Genomic DNA, 22,388 nt, shown 5'->3' with positions numbered 1-22,388 from the left:
AATTAAATAAACAAAGCTGTATTGCAAAACTTTCCTAGTACCCTTTGTATGCTGCCACGTGTTCTATCAGCAAGATGGGACACCACCGCACTGAAGCTTGCATGTGCATGATTTCCTAACTGATGGATCAACTGGAGTGGTCCCATTTCATAGCCTCCTCATTCTCCGGATATCACACTTATGGAGTTCTTTGTACAGGGCTACATAAAAGAAAAGGTATATGCAAAAAAGTTAACATCACAGAGGTAAACAACCAGATTCAACAGGTTTGCGACTTCCATTTCTCAAGAGATGCATCAAAACACTTGGAATGAGATTAGCTATTGTCTTGACATTCTTTGTGCTACCATAGATGCCCATGTGGTGGTTTACTGATGTGTATTTGTGATAATAAATTCATTGAGTTAGCATTAGCATTAGTTGAGACATACGATGCAAAAAATCAAAAAAAACCCTTCCCATTTTGCCCGTCTGGATACTCCAAATGTCTGTCTAGTACAGCCTTAAATTTATTTAAGCTATCAACTTCCACAACAACAGATTGAGGTCCTGTTCCAGCAATCAACTACCTGCTGGCTAAAGGCAAATTTTCGCACATCTATTCTACAACTGTCTTTTGAATCTATGTTCCCTCGGATTCTTAGTCTGAGCATGCGGAAGTATCCCGTCAGCATTGGGCCTGCTCAACCCATTCAAGACCATAGACACCTCAATCAGGTCACCTCGCAGGTGCCTAGTCGCCAGAAGCTCTAACTTGCAGAATTTAAGCCTTTCTTTGTAAGTGCACCCCTTGTTCCTTTCACCATTCTCATTGCCCTTCACTGTACTCGTTTTAGCCACTCTACATCCTTCCTAAAATGAGGCCTGCAGACCTGTATGCAATACTCAAGGTGTGGTCTGATCATTGCCTTATACAAAGGGATAATCATCTCCTTGTCTCGGCTAGCAAAATTCCTATATATCATTGACAAAACTCCATGAACTGCTCTGGCCGCCCATCTGCACTGCTCAGAGAACTTCATATCTGACTACACAATTACCCTCAGGTCTTTTTCATTCTCCACACTCCCTGAGTGTAGTACCACACAGTTATGTTTCTCTTGGGTTCCTGCTGCCCGTATGCAGTACTTTTGTCAATTGTACTTTTCTCAATTGACATTTGTCGATATTAAACTTCAGTTGCCACTTCTCAGCCCATCTGCTCAACTTTTCTAGATCCTGTTGCAGTAGCATACTGTCTTTACAGCCATTAGCAACCCTGCCAACCTTTGTATCATCTGCAAACTTGGACATCAAGCCTGTTATACCTTTATCGATATCATTGATAAATACACAAAATAACAATGGCCCCAGCACCGAACCCTGGGGGACTCCACTAATAACATTAGTCCACGTAGAGCAGTGTCCATTTATTACCCTCTCTACCGTCTCCCACTCAACTATCCCTTTATCCATTGCAGCAACTTGCGCTTAATGCTATACCGCTCCAATTTGTACAGCAATCTTCCATGTGCGTCAGTATTAAAAGCTTTCCTGAAATAAATGTATATGATATCAAAATTATTTTTTGCATCCAGTTTCTTTGTGACCACATCTTAGTATCCAATTAAATTGGTCAGACAAGACTTCCCCTTAACAAACCCATGTTGTGTCTGAACTATTACTGCAATCTTGTCTGGGTGACCCTGTATCACCTCTTTAACCAGTGACTCCATTAATTTCCCCTCGACAGAAGTTAAACTAACAGGCCTATAATTATTTGTGTCACCCTTTGAACCCCCTTTGTGAATTGGGGATGCATTTGCACATCTCCGGTCCATGGGGACCTCCCCTGAATCTAAGGATGCTCTATAATTATGGCTATGGGTTTGCTTACTTTCCTTGCTGCCTCTTTCAGTATAACTGGATAGATTTCATCTGCCCCAGGTGCCTTTCTTATGCTTAACTTTAACAATTTCTTTTCCACTTTGCTCTCAGTTATTACAAAATCACTTAGCTCCCTGTTAGAGTTTTATAAACTTCTGGCATTCCCCTCCTTGAATAACCCCTCATATGTGAATGTAGATGCAAAATACTCATTCAGTTTATCAGCTACTTGAGCAGGATTGTCAGTAATCGAACCATCTATGTTAAGTGGGCCAATCTGATTCATCCCCTTCCTTCTAGAGTTTACATAAGTAAAAAACTCTTTGCATTGTTTGCCAAAGATTTCTCATAATCTGCCTAACCTCCTTTGTGACATGATTACAGCTAGCTTATATCTGCCGTAGGCTTCTGTGTCGCCTGATAATTTATATGCATCCCATGCATTTTTTGTCTCTGCCACAAGCCTCATTAATTTATCTGACATGAATTTAGGCCTGCACCTTGAACAGTATTTCTTAGTTGGTATGAAATGCCTAGATTAAGTCCCTGAAGGTTTCCCATTTAGAATTCACTGTTGGCAACATCAGTTGATCCCACTCTATAGAATTTAAAAACTGTCTGAGACCACTGTAGTCACCTCTATGAAAACAAAAACCCTTCTTTGATGGTAGTTACATCTTTAAGTAAATCCCACATCAGTACACTGTGATCACTGTCACCTAGTGGTTCCTTTATGTGCAGATTCTTAATGCATGAATAATCACTGCTGATAATCAGATCAAAAGTATTATTGCCACTCAAACAGGTTGCTGTAGAAAACAGTTCTCCAATAAATCCACGAAAATCTTGCTAGTGTGTGAGTGACCAATCCACAAGTTCCAGTCAATATCTGGAAAGTTAAAATCCTCTATTACAAGACATTCTGATTTACTGGCCCACTCAATTTCTCAGCACAACTGTTCTTTGTACTCATTAGAGTCATTAGGCCTATAACACATTACTCCTCTCATTTTCTCTTTCCCAGTGTAGTGTTTGTCACACCAAACAGACTCAACATTGCACTGTCCACCCATTTCAACTGGATGCTCTTACTTAGATTATGTGTTTCTTAACTAACAGCATAACCACTCCTCCCTTCCTGTCCTGCTGTACACATTGTACTCCCCAAATTCCAATTCAGCGTTGCTTATATCTGTGCGACACCATGTCTGTGATATCCCAACAATATCTGCCTTTGATGCCTTGATCAGCACTTCAAATTCTTCAAATTTATTTACTATACTTCTAGCATTGGTGTAAATGCAAGTATACATACACCAGTTCTTACTCTTAGTTACCCTAACACACAGCCCATGTATTTACTTGTTCCATGATGACTCCCAGCAGCTCTTGAAATTCCCAGCAACTTGCTCTCTAGGCTGCTGCTCATTACAATAGAAGCAATGCAAGAATCACTTTCGCCTCTGACTGCAGCTACTGTTAATTTTCTAGTCTGTGAATCCCCCCAAGCTAGCAGTTTTTCGACCCACCTAACACTGCCCCAATAGCATCAGGAAATATTTTTGCATCTTTTCTATTTAAGTGTATCCCATCCCTGTAGAAGCAGTCTCTCCTGTTAGCAAGCACAGACCATGTTGAAAAAAATTCTACCCCATGAGCTTTGCACAATCTCTCTAGGGCCGAATTGATTGACAAGGCTCTCATCATATACTCCTTTCTATTGTGTCTGGGCAGAATTGGAGGCACTTTCAAATTTAGCCCTTACGACTTTTTTTTTCAGCATTGACCTGTACTTGTTAAGTAAATCTGCAGATCTCGTACTCTTAAGGTCATTAGTGCCAATGTGTACAACAGTATCATATTTTGTGCCCGTATAAGATGATATCTGCCCTACAATGTCATTCAATTTTCATCCCCGACAGACATACCCTGGTCTTGTTCCACCTCTCCTTTTTGCATAATATATTCCCTCTCTCCCTGACAATAGAGTCACCAGCAATGACTACTTCCTGTGGGAGTTGCTTTTTATTAAGTGCAGCAAACCATTTTACACTACATGTTACAATAAAATTTTAATTGAGCTTCATAATCAGGTGAATAATTTATAGATACACTATGTGTATAAAATGTTAGGTAAGCATTGGACTACATTTAAGGCATGTTCATTTATTAAATAACATACCTCGTAGGTTAAAAAAACAATTACACTGCACCCAAGAATAGCTTACCAAATCCTCACCATATGATTTTACACATAATAGGTAGTCACGAAGTGAGATATACGTAGCAGTTGGGTGGGGGAAGGGGGGGAATGGAAACAGGTGTACATTGGATGTTATGGGCTAACTTGTCAACATGAAATTTGGCCCAAATCAGAATAAATTCTAAAATTGTGGAAACTGTTCAAAGTCTATGGCAGTATTTCTATTGGGGAAGGGGGCTATGGTTTGTTTGTTTTCGTTTTTAGGAGCATTAGCAACTAAGGCCATATTGCTCCAGGGGGCCTATGGAATTGGATCTAAACCTCCTTAGGAAACAATTAAACAGGTGCTAAAAATATGAGGTTTGTCTAGTTTTCCTTCCCAAGTAAGACTCGAAACACTCATTTTGAGTGTGTGCGCTTCCATGGAGGTTTACAGAATTATACTTGATCTTAAAAGCTTTCCAGAAACCAACAAACATTTCCTGAAAGTTTAGTATATATCTGACATGGCATACCTTATGCAGTATATAATAATTTAAGGGTCCAGTTCTGGAAATATTGTAAATTTCTGTAGGGGAACTTAGAGTGAAGATATTGAATAAGAAATGATTCTTAAGCCTTTCAGGGGACTAAAAGAACGTATGCCTTTTTTGAAGTACATCTTTCAAAAGCATTACATTTCTGATGACTATTAAGTACCCACTTATAATGAACTGGCTAAACCATAATTAAGTTATATGAAGTCTGTTATCAATTTTTTTTTTTTTTTTTTTAATTTAAATTACCTATAATCATTTATTGCTTTATGCAGTAGATGCATTCCCAAACAACACTGTGTAAATTAAAAAGAATATCCCATCAGAAATAATACAAAGAGTTGAATGTAAAGGTCATCTAAATGCATTGACTACAGAAATTATTTTTTTGACTAAAGAAGTTATTTTTATGTATTAAGTGTTTTTAATGATTGTACTTAACAGAATAAAGTACAGGACTGCTGCGTGTTGGATACCCTATGGTCTTATTTCAAATTTTTAACTTTTTTTTTTATTATTTAGTTTTTAAGATTTTATCTCATATATTTTTTTCGTGACTTCTTGTTTTATTAAACCAAAGGCAAGACTAAGTCAGTAAAGATGTATATTTTATTGTTATAAAATATATTATAATGCTAATGCTAATTTAGCATTAAGAATAGTTACAATTTACAATAGAAAATTGCAAATATTTAAAATTTATGCAGTGCATGAACATATGAGCAAATTGCATTTGGTGCACTGACATATATAGTCTTTTAACTATATTTTAACGAGGCTTTCAAAATCATTCAATCAAAGTCAGTAAAATTCATCTACCAGTACTTGTAATCTTCTTTCTTACAAACCATGTTAAAGCAAGAACTAAAGTGCGCTGAATTGTAAAGTTATATATATTGTTCAATCACATTAAACAAATGGCTCAGGTGAAAAGTGCATGAATCAGGAAATGACTTTACATCACATATATCAGGTTCTGCCAAAATTAGTGTAGCAATTTTATATTTCTATATTTTTTGAAGTAATGATTTTTGTTTATTTTTTATTTTATTTTTTTCAGATTAAAGGGCAAAAAGTAGTGTCCATGTAGAAGTTGACAATCCAACAGCATTCTGAAATTGTGGAATTGTATTTTAAAAACAATTGCTCTATTGCTCAAAGACCTTAGCAAATAAGAAGGGTATGAATGCTGCCACTGCTCTCCTGAAAACATATGTTAGTATATGGCAAGATTTCAAGAAATTAGAATGATTTGTGATATACAATCAACAGAAAGGACTACAAGAACAGAGAACAGTGTACTTGTATGCCAAAGTGTTTTGAGCAGTCAGAAGGTGTTTCAGAACTTTCAACTATTGAAATGTCTCCTAGGTGAATTATGAAAAAAAAAACCAAAGTGTTATCCCTATAAAGTACAGCTTTTCACAGAAGACATTTATTCAAATGACAGTTAGTGCCTTTTGGAACTTCATTGATAATAGTCACATTTTAAAATTTATAATTGTCTGATGAAGCACATTTTCATTTAAATGGTTTTCTGAACAAATATAATTATTTGTGAGCCACAGTGTTCAGTAGAGAAAATCAACCTGCTACATGACTGTGTGATGTGGAATCATGCAAAGCAGAGTATTGGATTGCCCTTTTTTGAAGCTGATCAAATAACAGTGAATTGTGAAGTATACCAGCCTATGATCAAAATTTCTTCAACGGGAATTAAAGGACATTATCTACTATCTTCGAGGGTTGTTCAACAAGGTGGTGCCTCCATCACACAGAAAGAGCTGCAATTTATGTTGAGAGAAATGTTTTACAACAAATTAATTTCATGCCATGGCTGTATTAACTAGCTTACCTGATCTCCAGATTTGACAACACAACTTTTTCTTATGAGTATACCATTAAAAACTATGAACACCTTAATTATAGTAACTTAGCGAATCAAAAGACTATAAGGACTGAAATCAGTGCTGTAGCACTTATAGAAAATTTTATTTTAGGAGCACACTGCCAACTTTTAGCATACCAAGGTGGTCATTTACTAAGAATTATTTTTCATACTTGAAGTTTAAATATTTAAATTTATGATTATGTTAATCTATAAAAATAAATTGTTCTCCATTATTATTTAAGAAATATAAAATCCTTGCACCATCCATCAGTGCAAGGATTTTATATTTCAAAATCTTGTACACATCAAAACATATAAGTGTTTAAAAAAATATGTAATTTTTTTTACAGATGGTAAACAGAAAATGTTTTTTTTTTTTTTTTTCTAAAAAATGTTTCACATTAAACGTTTTCTGGCTAATTATAACACAGAGCATTCAGTTCTCTGACAGTGACCCAGAGAGGTTCCCTGCATTTTTACAGTATAAATAATGCAAAATAATTTGAGGCATTTGCACCCATCTCCCCCCCCCCCCTTTTTTTTTTACATCTTAATTCACTTGCAAACTAGTTTATTTGCTTTGAAGTAATTCGTGACTTTTTCCAATTTTTTTATCAGTTGATTTGAAATTTGAGATCTCTATTTAACAGGATAAAAATGTTCTATAAAGTTAGCACTATATGATTTCAGATGATATCTGATTTCTTGCATATGATTTCAAGTACTACCAGTGTGTTAAAATATTTCTGTAAAATCTTGTGTTTAATATATTTCCTTAAGCAGTTGTAAAAATTAGCAACTGTGATTTATGTAACTGTAAGAACTCTGATTACAAATAAAATTTAGTTTGTTATGGAAATTTACAGAATCATTAGCAGAGATTCATTTTTTGTTCATTGAAGGCAAGTATTTGGGTATGCAATGTAAAATCTGACTTCATATTATATGGGCCAATAATAGTAACATCCAACAAGATTATATATCTAGTTGATTAGTATAGTGGCAAAATGGAGCAAGGAAACAATCTTATATAGAGTATCAGCCAAAAAAGGAAAAGAAGAAAAATGCCACTAACATCATTTGCCCATCCCAATAATCTACCCAATCCTTGAAATTCATTCAAACTATCCACTTCCATAACACTAGTAATAGTAGTAGTAGTGGCATGTGATGCAAGAAAGCAAATGTATGAGCTTATGCAGCATCAGCCAAAAAAAAAAAAAAAAAACACACCATTCCCTCCAAATGCCTGTCCAGTTCCTCCTTAAATTTATTCAACATATCAACTTCCACAACGACAGATGGAAGTTTGTTCCAGCAATTAACCACCCGCTGGCTAAAGGCAAATTTCCGCACATCTATTCTACATCTGTCCTTTCTTAATTTGAATTTATGCCCCCTTAGGTTCGTAATCTGAACAAGTGGAAGGTATGCAACTAGACAGAAGTTTGTTCCAACAGTCAAATTAAGCAAATTTTCATCCATCTATTCTTCTGTAACCACCCTTTTCCAGTTTAAATTTATGTCCCTTTACGGTGGCTTCTCGTGATTGATGTATTGGGGTGCTTCTTAAAGTTACATTAAATTGCCTTGGTTATAAGACGTGTAGCATACCCTTCGTAGTCAACAATCAAATTGGCACTGCTCGCTCCGCAGTTCCTTTAACTCGTTTTGTCACCTCTAAAAATTGCATATTGGCAATTTGCCAGTGGCAACTCACCGACCAGGAATCGACTCAACCACTAGGAGCAAAATGTAGAACTGTCTAGCACACAGTTCCACTTATGGTTAAACTTCAAAGTTGAAAACAACTTCATGTTTTTATTCATTTATTATTAAAATGATTATTGGAAATAGTATGAAAAGCCTAGTAATCTCCAAGATTAAGTCTCTGAATGCTTCCCATTTAGAATTCACCGTTGGTAACATCATCAGTTGATCCCACTGTATAGAATTTAAAAACTGTCTGAGACCACTGTAGTCACCTTTATGAAAACAAAAATCCTTCCCTTTACCCTTGATGGTAGTTACATATTTAAGTAAATCCCACATCACTGTGATCATTGCATCCAGTGGTTCCTTTATCTGCAAATTCTTAATGCATGAATAATCACTGCTGATAATCAGATCAAAAGTATTACTCCCTGTGGTTGCCCCTCGAACATGTTGCTGTTGAAAACAATCCTGCAATAAATCCACAAAAGTCTTGCTAGCATGCAAGTGACCAACCCACAAGTTCCACTCATTATCTGGAAAGTTAAAATCCCCATTATAAGACATTCTGATTTACTGGCCCACTCTATTTCTCTGCACAACTGTTCGTTGTACTCATCAGAGTCGTTAGGCCTGTAACACACTCCTACTGTCATTTTCCCTTTCCCAGTGTTTATGTCACACCAAACAGACTCAATATTGCACTGTCCATCCATGTCAACTAGATGCACTTCCTTAGATTTTGTTTCTTAACTAACAGCATAATCCCTCCTCCCTTCCTGCCCTGTCTGTCCTTTCTGTACACCTTGTACTCCCAAATTTTCATTTCTGCACTGCTTATATCTGTGTGATACCATATCTCTGATATTCCAATAATAGCTGCCTTTGATGCCTTGATCAGCACTTCAAATTCATCAAATTTATTTACTATACTTCTAGCCTTCGTGTACATGCACCTGTTCTTAATCTTAGTTACCCTAACACAGCCCATGTATTTACTTATTCCATGATGACTCCCAGTAGCTCTTGAAATCCCCAGCAACTTGCTCTGTAGGCTGCTGCTCATTACAGTAGCAGCAGTGCAAGAATCACTTTTGCCTCTGCCTGAGGCTACTGTTAATCTTTTAATCTGCGAATCCCCCCAAGCTAGCAGTTTTCTGACCCACCTAGCACTGCCTCGATAGCATCAGCAAATATTCTTGCATCCTTTCTATTTAAGACTGACACTGACACCTAACATTGCCTCAATAGTATCAGCAAATATTCTTGCACCCTTTCTATTTAAGTGTATCCCATCCCTGTAGAAGCAGTCTTTCCTGTTATCAAGCACAAAATTCTACCCCGTGAGCCTTGCACAATCTGTCCAGGGCCGAATCGATTGATAAGGCTCTCATCATATACTGCTTCCTATTGTATCTGCGCAGAATTGGAGACAGTTTCATATTTAACCCTTACTGCGACTTTTTTTTCAGCATTGAGCTGTACTTGTTAAATAAGTCTGCAGATCTCTTACTCTTAAGGTCATTAGTGCCAATGTGTACAACAGTATCATCTTTTGTGCCCTTAAAAGATGATATCTGCTCTACAACATCATCAACTTCTGCTCCTAGCAGTCATACCTGGTCCTGTTCCACCTATCCTTTTTGCATAATATGTTCTCCGTCTCGCTGACAATAGAGTCACCAACAATAAATAGTTCCTGCGGGACCAGTGCATTCTGTCTTGGAGATTGCTGTTGTGTTGCCTGATGCACAGGAGTGAGCTTTGACATTGTGTTGGGCAGCTGAGAGCTTGGTGGGGCCCCCTCATATTAATTTCTTCGAGGGCATCTACCCGACACCCCAAACTCCTCATAGATGCCCGTCAGAATGCTGAGTTGGCACCTAATTTCTTGATCCCTCTTTGTGAATTGGAGATACATTTGCACATCTCTAGTCTATGCAGACTTCCCCTGAGTCCAAAGATGCTCTCATAATTATGGCTAAGGGTTTGCTTACTTTCTTTGCCACCTCCTTTAATATAACTGGATAGATCCCATCCACCCAAGGTGCCTTACTTATGTTTGACCTTAACAATTTCTCCTCCACTTTGCTCTGAGTTATTACAAAATCATTTAACTCTCTGCTACAGTTTGATAAACATCTGGTTTTCTCCTCCATTCAAAAAAAGGATAAGGATTCCATCAGCATTTAGTTTACTCAACTCATTTAAAGCCTTAAACACTTCTGTCAGGTCTCTTTGGAGTTGCCTGGTTTCCAGATTCTTCAATTTACAGAAATCAGATTGGTAAGAGTATATTTTTGTGACCCTGACTAATCTTGTTGGTCTTCTCTGCAGCAGCAGCATCCTTTCTAACGGATCCACATCCTTCCTAAAATGAGGCTTCCTGACCTGCGTGCAATAGCCAGATGTAGCCTAACCATTGGTTTTTACAATGGGATAGACACTTACTGTCCCAGTGGGAAAAATTCCTGTATATCATTGCCAGAATTCCATGAACTGTTCTAGCTGCCTGTCTCTGCACTGCTCAGAAAACTTCATGTTTGACTGTACAATTATTTTTAGATCTTTTTTTTCTTCACTGTCTTTAGTGTGGTATCACCTAATTGGTAAGAGTGGGTTTACTACTGCTCAAAATCCATTATCTTTAGTTGCATAGGGTCGATTCAACTCTGACCATATTTCAGCAGTTTGTGCTTCTCTACTCCATCCATACAACTGAAACTCCTAGTGCCTGTTGTTGAAAACGTTTTCTTTGAATTCCCCATGGAAAATTCCAGAAATTTCTGTCAGTTGCACATTTAGGAAAAATTCATGATTGAGTTAAACCTAATTATATGTACGTATTAATTGACATATTTTATGAAGAGTTATTGATGGTAAGTTCACTTTACTGCCATGTGCTTTCCTCTAATCAGCAATGCTCTCTGGCTTTGTGACATTGATGCATTTGGAATCAAACTGTTTCATGTTTCATGCAGCAAGCACTTCTGTTATTGACATGCTCTCACTAATCATAGTGTAGGGGTGAAGTATGCAGTTTTTAATTTGCATTCACTCGCCAACAGGTCTAAAGGGAGTTTAGACCTGCTGGCAAGTTTTTATAATATATGCAGTCAAACTTTGATATAATGTCCCCTTGTAAGCACCAGTTATTACTTGTGAATTGATCCTCTGAATAAATATTAATAGGGGAATCTCTTGGTAAAGTGCCAACCCCACAAGCTGCCATACGCCATATCTATAAATTACTAAATGTACGATCTTTCTTGCAAATGAACCTGATGTAACGCCAAACCTGCATACCAGTCTGCCTCATCTTTTTATTTATAGAATATAGTCGTCAAGTGATATTTTTCGAACAATCATGAAAATCATTTTTGGTACTGTAAATAAGAAGGTGGATTCAAGGAATTCCCCACCACTGTTTCCCACCATTTTCATGTTTCATTCCTCACGCATGTCTTATACTGCGAGAACAGGGGTTCTAATACAGAAGAAAGAACGTTTTACTTTCGTGCTTTAAATGTCTTCCTACATTTGTGACAGCTTTAAGCAGGTATTTTTTGAACATTATTATTGAATGTATTTTGGTATTATTATTATTATTATTTTTTTTTTTTTTTTTTATCTAATTTACAGAGTAACTTTTTCTTTATTTTCTTTAAAATTAATTCAAGTACTGACCTCAAAATGAGTAAGAGAGCAGCATTGAATGAAACTGCAAAGAAAGAGGTGTTCAGTTACAAAGAAAAATACCCTGGTAACAGCCAGCTGATGATTGCTGACGATTTTTCTGCTGTCTGGGGTAAACCAATGAGTTGGCACTGTGTTAGAGACATTCTTAGTGAACAAAAGAAGCGGCTGAATTAGTGAAGCAGTGACAAAAACATTAAAAGCTGGAGGATGCAATAGTTATTGGATTGGACAGGTTAATGCAGTGGTTTTCAACCGGGGTGCCGCAACAACATTCCAGGGGTGCCACGTAATTTGGGTTTAAGTTACTTAAACTTATTATTATTTTTTAATTTATATGTTTATTTCATTATAAAAAGGTATAGTATCTTTTTAATCTTGTGGTGATCTATAATTGATGTTTACTTAGTACCTCTATATAAAGAATAAAAATTATATACTGTATACAGTCAGCCCACGTATAACACGTGTTTACACTACACGAATTCGATCATACACGATTTATAAATAGGGGAACGATATCTTATATAACACGAACCGAATTCGCTTATGCACGATTCGTCTTTGTGTTTACAAGAAATGGCAGTTGAACGCAGAATCACCCCCAACCGAACGCAACACGATAGGAATGGAGAAGATTCTGAAAATGTATTTATTTTTTATATCAGTGAAGGGGAAACATAATAACGTAAAAACCAACACAATTCCAGCAATCGATATAATCGCAAATGCAATTAGATCGAGTTGACTACCAGTTTATAACAGATTCCACTAGCAGAAACGCAACTGGAAATTGTTTTTATTGTTTTATGGTAGTAACCCCTAGAAATGTGCTTTAGTAAAATGTGAGGTGTTAGTATATCTCTGCCTTTACGGTGTTGTTTATTCAGTTGCTACATGCACGCAGCTTTGTTTATGTATATCAAGCGTGCCTCCTCGTTTTGTAATTGTGCTCTATTTCCTAAAAATGAGTAAAATACTTAAAAGGTGGAAAAGGAAGCGTCCTGGTGAAGACACTGCAGATTCAGAGAGAAAAAGAAAGCAATATCAATAAACAGAGGCAGACTGGGTCAAAAATTCTTACCCAGGAAAATATATAGTGGCTTCATACTATGGTTTATGGCCAAAATCACACTGGCCCACCGGGGTTTCCCCAGTAAAACTTATGGCCAGTCCGCCTCTGTCGATAGAGAAAAAATATGAAATTGTGAAACGCTTTGAGCGAAATGAAAGACCATGTGATATTGCACGTGCTTCAGACCTAAATGAGGCAACGCTGAGAATTACAAAGAATGCGGAGAAAATAAAAACAACTTTCATAGCAGGAACAACTCAAAGTGTAATCAAAATCCATTAGATTAAGACACAAAGAATTGGAAGAGATGGAACAGCTGTCATCTGTTTGGATAGAAAATCAAACAAAAAACAAGTTTGCTTACGATAGAAGCAAAAGCATTAGCAATATTTTATTACGTAATAGTCGTAATAAAATACGTATTTTATTCGTAAAAAGTACTTACGTATTTTTTATTATTTTATTTTTTATTACGTATTTAACCCTATTTTTCCCATAGGGCCTGTTGTTTATATTGCACGATTTTGCATTGCACGAGGGTTTCTAGGAACACAACTATCGTGCTATACGAGGACTGACTGTATATATAATTTGTATTATGAAATGTAATTTGAGAGAGAAGAGAATCGGATCTAACAGGCAGAAAATTGAGTAGGGGTGTCACAAAATAAAATAAATTACTTAGGGGTGCCGTTATTAAAAAAAGGTTGAAAACCACTGGGTTAATGCAAGAAATGAAACATTAACTGATAAAGTAATTTAGGAGCAGGCAAAATTAATGGGAGAACAGAGATTTTGCTTATAGAAATGGTTGGTTGCATCATTTTAAGCAGCCCCGTCAGTTGATTCAAAGGAACAGATATGGAGAAATAGCTGTGGTTGACAGGGAATCAGTGGAATGATATCATGAAAGAATTTTCGATTTTTTTAAAAAAGCAAGATCAATGAGACATTTATAGCATGGATGAAACAGCTCTCTTTTATAGAATGCAACCAGACAAAACAATATTGAGTGGCTTTGAAAGGGTGTAAAAAAATAAAAACAAGAGTCATCCTTGTGTTCTGTACAAATGCAGATTGACAAAGGGACTGTTACTGTAATCAGAAGGGCAAGCAAAACCTCAGTGCTTTAAGAATTTCAACTTATCAATTTATGTGAATTATAGACATAATAGTAAAGCATGGATGACTGCAATAGAATTTTGTGAGTGAATGCAAAATTTCAACAAGTAAATGAGAAATAAAAACCGAAATCTGCTTTTGCTCTTAGATAATGCTCCTTGTCACAAAGCAGTGGATCTTAGTAATGTGGCGATCGAGTTCCTACCTCCTAATTAAACAGGTTTCCTACAGCCTCTTGATGCTGGAATTATTAAGAGTTTTAGGGCACATTTTTATAGTTCGTATCCAGTGAAGAAGATAGTAGAGAGCATCAATAATAATTGTTCACTTGAATTTTCCTTCAAAGATGCATTATATATGATCAAACTTTCATGGGATGAGGTTTCACCACAAACAGTAAGTAACTCTTGGGCTCACACTGGCTTATTGAAAAAGCTAATTTAGATGAAATAGAAGATAATCCTAACCAGGAGTTGCGAATAACCATGATTGATATTCAAATTGTGAATGCATCTATGTCTAGTCACCTGAAAAATTTCTTGAGGTTGACCAAGAAGAACCTGCTTTTGGAGAAATAACAACTGAGCAAATTGTGGAATTAATACAAAGAAATGAGCTTTCATTTGACAGTGATAGTGAAGAAGATGAGATTGAAGTTTGTGAAAAAGTGACAGCTAAGGTATGTCTATAAAAAAAATTCATAGATTCCTTGAAAAGAACTCAAATGACAAAGACCTGATGAAACATGTTATATCTCTGGACATTTCTATAAGTAAAATTGATTACAAAACTAACATTCTGACAAAACTGTATAAGTACTTTTAAAAAATTAATTTTAATATATTTTTATTTACATTTTAAAATCCTGTAATGCATAACTTGCATTTTTTTCCCAATATACTAGATAATTATTATTATCATCATTTACTTTGTGTATCTGGGTAACTCCTAAATATTTTTCTTTCAGCATTATACAGTAAACCCCCGCTATTTGCGGTATCTGTATTCGCGGTCGCTGATTTAATATAAAATGAAACCTAAAAAAATGTGAAATTTAAAGTGCCGTGAACATTTTCCGCCATAAAAAAACATGGGCATGGCTAAAATTATCTTTCCTGGTCAAAACAGCACTCAGTGGGGGGGGGGTGACAAAATCGCGAGCGTGGATGTTTCTCGCTAATCCTTGTTCAGTATGTGTTATGCGCTTGTCATTTACTTTTAATTTATATGCTTATAAATTGAATAAATTTATCAATTTATAAATTGATATGCTTACAAAAGTGATAAATCTACCGTTTTGCAGTGTAAAACAGACTTTTTCAAATGTGTTAACAGAAGAAAGTGACTTTATTGTGGACAAGTTCTTTCTAACCCGTACAAAAATATGGCTACGAATAACAAGGGAAATGTGAAAAGATCAAAGAAGGTGATGACATTAGCGAATAAAATTGAGTTATTAGACAAAATTTCTAATGGTGAAAGTGTCTCCTCAGTGGCAAAACATTATAAAATCAATGAGTCAACGGTACGATCAATCAAGAAATCGGAAGAAAAAATCCGCTGTAGTGTCCGTGAAAACGCGCTAATTGCTTCAAAAATTTGCTCTGTAACTCGTGATGTTAAATTAGAAAAAATGGAAAAGGCTTTAAATCTGTGGATAGAAGAACGAACTCAAAATAAAATTCCGTTAAGTTCACTCATCATTCATGAAAGGGCAAAACTCCTTTATCAACACTTTAGCGAAACTGGTGATAGCACTGGTGGGATAAGTTTTTTAGCTAGCAAAGGCACTGGTTTGAAAGATTTGTTTGAAATTTCTAATAAATATTACATTTAATATTAAATTGTTTCTTATTTTCATTTCGATGCCATAAGCTTGCATTTCACTATGTACTGTCTATGTACATAGTCATATTATGAAGGTACATATAATACATACTTAGATAGTATGAATCAGAGCTGTAATACTCAATATGTTCTACGTTGATAATAATATTAGTAAATTAATAAGAGGAGTATACCTCAATATAGTACGTGGAACACTTCCGTATGATACCCTCCAGAAATTAAAACGGAAAAAACGAAAAAATCGACAACTTACCGATACATTAAAGTAAAATATAAATAATTAAAGTAAAATATAAATAATTAAAGTAAAATATAAATAATTAAAGTAAAATATAAATAATTAAATAATCAATTTAACACAATTCAAAATCAATTCAAAACAATTAAAATTCAAATTAACGCAATTAAAAGAATCTAACAAAAATATTCAAAACGATTTTCCTTCCTGAAGCTGACAATGCTTTTCAACCGACTGTCGTGATCACAGGAATGAAAATTCGTTAGATTCTTTTAATTGCATTAATTTGAATTTTAATTGTTTTGAATTGATTTTGAATTGTGTTAAATTGATTATTTAATTATTTATATTTTACTTTAATTATTTATATTTTACTTTAATGTATCGGTAAGTTGTCGATTTTTTCGTTTTTTCCGTTTTAATTTCTGGAGGGTATCATACGGAAGTGTTCCACGTACTATATTGAGGTATACTCCTCTTATTAATTTACTAATATAATACATACATAGACAAAATTTTAGACTAGTTTTTCTTATATATTTCATACTTTGGAACGGAACCCCTTTATTACTATGGGAGCCATAACTCAGTATTCGCGTTTTCGGTATTTGCGGAATTTCTCAGGAACGTAACCCCTGCGAATAGCGGGGGTTTACTGTATTTCTTTATATCATTAATATGCACAAATATATTTCGATATTCCCTTTTACCTCTAGAGAAAATAATGTCATAATTCTTCAATTTCTTAATGCCAAAGTAACTACTATATGTAGTTCTTATTGTTTGAAGTACCTTGATGACCCCTAATTTAGTGCCAATGTCAGTGGTGAACAGTTGGTGGTGCTAAATCAAGGTTCGACTGTATTTTTAATATAGGGCATGGATTTTTCACAATTGTGTTCAGAAAAGATTGAAAATATAGATGGCATCAAAAAAATGAACAGTTTTGAATTGTTTTATGCTGATTTTTTTGAAATTTCCCACAACTGTTGACTTTATACTGGTCTTGTTGGGGTAGCATACCCTGATTACTGCCATTAACTCCAGACTCCCAGTAAGGGGAAACTGGGGTTAATGGCAATAACAATTCCTTGCCGAGAGGACTCCACTATTAGCATTATTCCATGAAGACCATTGACCTTCAATAACCATTCTCTGCTTTTTGCCACCTAACTAGTTCTTAATCCAAAGCAGTAATTTTCCCTAATGTTACAGTGTTCTAATTTGTACAAGAATATTTCATGTCAAGCAGTATCAAAAGCTTCACTGAAATCTAAGTATGTCAAAATTATTTTTTGCATCTAGTTCCTTTATGACTACCTCATAGTAGCTAAGATCTCCTCGTAACCAGTCCATGCTGTGATTGCCATTTAACTGTATTCCTGGTGATTCCTTGAATGCAGGCACAACTGCATTCAAGTTAATCCTGCATTACTTTTGTTGCCACAGATTCCATTATTTTCCCTGACACAGAAGTCAAGCTTGCAGATCTGTAATTTTCCACTTCTCCCTTTGATCCACCTTTATGAATAGAGAGACATTTGCTGATCTATGTCTGTACCTCTCCTGAATCTATGAATGTTCTTTTAATTATGACTGAAGGTTTGCTTACCTCTTTTGCAACTTATTTTAATATAATTGGATAGACTCCATCAACCCCAAGTTCCTTAACAATTTGTCTTCCACATTTCTCTTAATTATCATAAATTCACCAGGTATCCCAGTTAGAGTATAATATGATTGATTGTCAAAGTGACCCAAATCAGTGAGCATATAGATGAAAAGAATGTTTTGAGTAGCTTTTTTCAGTCTCTTCCTTAACTGAACAATTTGCCAGTTTAAAATTTTGTGGACTTATAAAGGGACAATGCTGCCTGGACTCAACTAAACTTAGCATGTCTCCCTTCCTACCTACTGTAATAAGAAAGTAGAAAAGGTTCCTCTGCTAGAATTTGCTTAATGTAGAGGAATAATTTTGTTACACTGAGTTAAAATTACAAGTAATTTTCTTCAAAATCCAAGCCTCACTAGACAATTTTGCTGCAGCGAGAATATTATTATGGAGTTCAGCTGTATTGAATGTTATATTATTTGTAATAGCTTGTGACATTAAGTAGATTTAAAAATTCTTTATGTATATTGCTATGATATACCAGAGAAAATTATAAATGTTAATGAAAAATTATATTTTTCTTCTAAACAGGAGGCCTTGACTTGATGATAGTTCCAGGACTTGCCTTTACAAAAAGAGGGCATCGCATAGGTGGAGGCAAGGGATACTATGATGTGTATGTTGGACGTTGTCTTCATGATCCCCAGGGACATCCTTATACCATTGGTCTTGCATTTCGTGAACAGATTTTGCATAGTATCCCAACAGATGAGCATGATTTTATGGTAGATGAGGTTGTTTATCCAGATGATTAAAACTTACTTGGCATGTTTGTGATCTTGCTGCTTTTTTTCAGAAAGTTATTTTTGTGTGTAATTTCTTAATTTGAAAAGTCAAGTAGTCCTTTCTAGAAATATATGTGCCAAATAATGCTATCTGTTGTTATGGGATAGTAATGATGATGTTTAAATAAGATTAACAAGAGGTAGATTTTTTTTAATGTTTGTAATTGTATTATATATTTCAAAATTAAAATTTTATGAATGTTTTCTGCAGTTCTAAATAACTGTATATAGTGAGTTACATTTTCTATAACTGAAGAAAAAGATCAAGTAAAGAAATTTGCTGCTTTATACTTTTTGCTGTGTACTACTATGTAACAGCACTAAATGGACTATGTACATGTATATAGCCCACTCAGCTTGTCTATTCCGTAGTGCTATTTTTAGCGGAGTTCATATTTCTGTTCGGGCCTAAAAGTATATATGATATTGAACATCACTTCATGGAGGGCATAAGAAATAGGCAATTCATTTGTATTTATTTACATTACACTATACTGTGTTCCATATTATGGATATTTTAAAATAGAACAGAGTGTAGTATAAATAAATTTGAATAACATCTCTGCATTTATTTGGAACACTCCAAATTTCTGTTATATATTAGAAATAGAATAATAATTTGAAAATTTTAAGAAGTGGGAAAAGGGAAATGCAGTTCATCCTAAAATGATCTGTGCTTCTATTTCAGATTCCTTGCTTGTCATTAAAATTAGTTAAAAAACATAGGAGTGAGAAGAGTATGATTTACAGTATATTTTGAGAATTTTTAAAATTATTATAACACATATATGACATTTATATATTATTTAGTAATTTAGATTTACATTGGGAATTAAAGTTGTATATCTCTTATATGACATTTCTGGGTATGTTTTAAAAAAAAACATTCAAGAAAATATCTACTTTCATGAAGATAGTTTTGCTAACTGCTTCTGTAAATAACTTTTTAATTAAACATCACTTCATAGAGGGCATTTAGTGCATGTTCTACTGTCTTCTGCAAATTCATGTTCATTGTAAAATTTCTGATTGCCTAATTAATAATTGTAAATAGTTGAACCTCCAGTTTCAGTAATCCATTTTTTGACATTGCCAGTTTTCTAGGTAGTTTTAGAAAAATGTGGAGATCTGAAAAACCATCAGTGAATTGACAAATTTAGTCTAAAATTAGCCATTTGCTCAAGCAATGCATCAGGGCTGGTTGCACGGGATAGAAATTTTGCCTCAGAGCCATAAACGATTTTACAGTGCTCTGATACTTTAAAGCATGTGCACAGTAATATACAGTACAGTTGTTTTCAGATTAATGCATATTTGAATTATAATTTATGACATGGGGAAGTTTTTTAGAAGGTCATGGGATTGTCAACTGATACTTTTGAACAAGATTCACAACTCAAAATTAGTGATGGAAAACTCAAATGTTTCTGGGTTTTGTGACATGTAAATGAAGCATTAAATTGATATGAGGCATTCAATAAATTCTGAATATTTAGATATTTGTGTTTGTAAACATTACCATAGCAACTTTTATTCATTTGACTGGTGTTGGGGTGGTGGGAGGTTTGAAATCAAAGGTGCTCATTTGTATATTTTATTTTGAACTTACCCTGTAGTAATATCTTAAAGGAGCTTTGGTATTTTTTTGTATAATATGTATGTATTCATAGTTAAGGCACATGTACCAAGGTTTCATTAGTAGTCTCTAACTTCATATAAAATGATGATGGTTGCTGTAGTAGAATAGAACATATGCCTTATCTGTTGTCCATAAGATGTGAGGATATGAAAGTCACAAGAAAATAATTTAGGACTACAGGAAGTGAAATATAGTACCTCCCATTGTGGAGTATTAGTATGGGTGAGACATAATGTAAGAGTAATCCACTTTGTCAAAAGCCCTGGATGCCTGAAGAGTATTACCTATCGCAACCATGTAATAGTACTGCAGTGCTTTTCAGCAATGATTGTTATAGCATGCTGAAGAAACTCGATTAAACAGCTGAGTGTCATAATCACAATGAAACATCAGCACCTTTTTCTGCAGTTAGCATGGACTTGATGGTGGGGAGGAGAGATATTTTTATTGCATGTTCATGTACTTGATTATGGGGATGTGTAATGTTGGCATTTTTAATAATCTATCCTCAACAAATATGGTTAAGAAAAAAATGTTCCGACTGCTTATGTCAAATGAATGCTGCAGCTTTAATCGATAGTGTTTGCTGTGTCTTTAAATGAGATGTTTTCTTCCTTGATATATGTTGCAGTCATATGTCATCCCCTTATCCACCAAAAAGAAACCAGGTTATATTACATTTATATGCTTCCATGCTGTGCAGTGCATCGTTCAAAATACCTTTGACATATTGAAGCCACAACCAAAAATTTCCTGCTGTGGTTATGTTCTGCTTTATGTATAGTGCAATGCACCATATTGTGATTGGGTAACAATTGCTTAGTCCACATTAGAATTGTTGAGGCTATCTGCTTTTTCTCTTTGGTGGTTTTTTTTTTTTTTTTTTTTTTTTGTACACTCATCATATTGAATTCTAGAATGGATGCATGCGAATAATGTAATTATATATAAACCTTTGTACGATTGTATATCTTACAAGTTATAAGTTGGAAGAGAAAAGAAAAAAAACAGCCAGCCTGTATAGTTGTATACTAGCTAATATTGCAATTTTTCTGAGAACTGGTATACATCATATGTGTGTAAGACCTTGTAAAACAAGAAAAATATACAGTATAATCTAATGTGAGTATTGTAATATTAAATTTAAAATTCTGACTAATTTTAAGTCACAATTTGTTTTAGTTTTGAAAAGGAATTAAAATCATGAAAAACAATAAAAATCATTTTATGCTAAAAATCATAGCAGATAAGTCTTTCTGGGGGAACTTTGTATAAAACTAATTCTTTGGATTACCCTGTTTGTGGAACTTATTAGAAAGTTGAAACTTACTGGAATTAGTGTTTTAGATAGATACTGAGGGGATAAAGGAAATGTAAAGAAATTGCTGATATTTTAATTCTCTCACCATGTAAAATTATCTTCATTAATACACTTAAAAGGTTACTTTTGAAAAATTAGCTTTCATTGTTAAGTTTGTATTGTAATTAAAATTGCAAAGTTATTCAACTCTATAGTGGTACATTTATAAACAAGTTAGGCACCTCTTTTAACTACCTGATTGCACACCATTTGAAATTTTAAAAAAAATTTCTGTCCTAAAGTCAAAATTTAGAACCTATTTATATCTGACAGTGTCACACATCTGTCTGATATGCAGTGCTATCAGACAGATGTGCTGAAATTTTTATTTTATTTTTTTTTATGTAAACCCCAAACACGAGAGGTATTACAACCTATAGTACTTAGTACTGTGCTTGGGTTGGAGGTTGAGAAGACGAGAGAAGATATTTGTTGACATTAGACTTGAACTTCTGTAGACTGTAATTTTCAGGAAAGACATATGAAGGAAGGTTGTTCCAGAAAACGGCAGTTGAATGAATAAACGAGGAAGATGAAAAGTTGGTTCTATGAGTTTGAAGTTGGACAGTAAATGGATGTTGGCGGCAACTGTCCGAACAGTTGCTTTAAACGGGAATTATACAAGCCAATTCAGAAGAACAGTGCCCATGGAAGTATCTGTAGAAAAGCCATGAGTCATTAATTTACCTAACTACCATCTTCTGAATGGAATCTAGAAGCTTGAGAGAGGTTTTGGGGGCACCA

General features: G+C 34.8%; 1 protein-coding gene across 1 annotated transcript in view; it reads left to right on the top strand.

Moving 5' to 3' along the window:
- The window catches only part of LOC150089394 (5-formyltetrahydrofolate cyclo-ligase-like), an 81,867-nt gene extending 63,088 nt beyond the window's left edge, over nt 1-18,779 (top strand). The window contains exon 4 of the mRNA XM_090368566.1: nt 18,393-18,779. Within this exon, the coding sequence (XP_090224692.1) occupies nt 18,393-18,615 (223 nt within the window). The 3' untranslated portion in view covers nt 18,616-18,779. The remainder of the gene's footprint in view (nt 1-18,392) is intronic.
- Nucleotides 18,780-22,388: the final 3,609 nt, after the last annotated feature.

The sequence above is a fragment of the Mastigoproctus giganteus genome, chromosome 2 (assembly GCF_048544385.1).
Source record: "Mastigoproctus giganteus isolate SK-2022 chromosome 2, ASM4854438v1, whole genome shotgun sequence".
Classification (NCBI taxonomy): domain Eukaryota; kingdom Metazoa; phylum Arthropoda; class Arachnida; order Uropygi; family Thelyphonidae; genus Mastigoproctus; species Mastigoproctus giganteus.
Note: the sequence above shows the minus strand (reverse complement) of the source record. Positions and strands in the feature narration are given on the sequence as shown.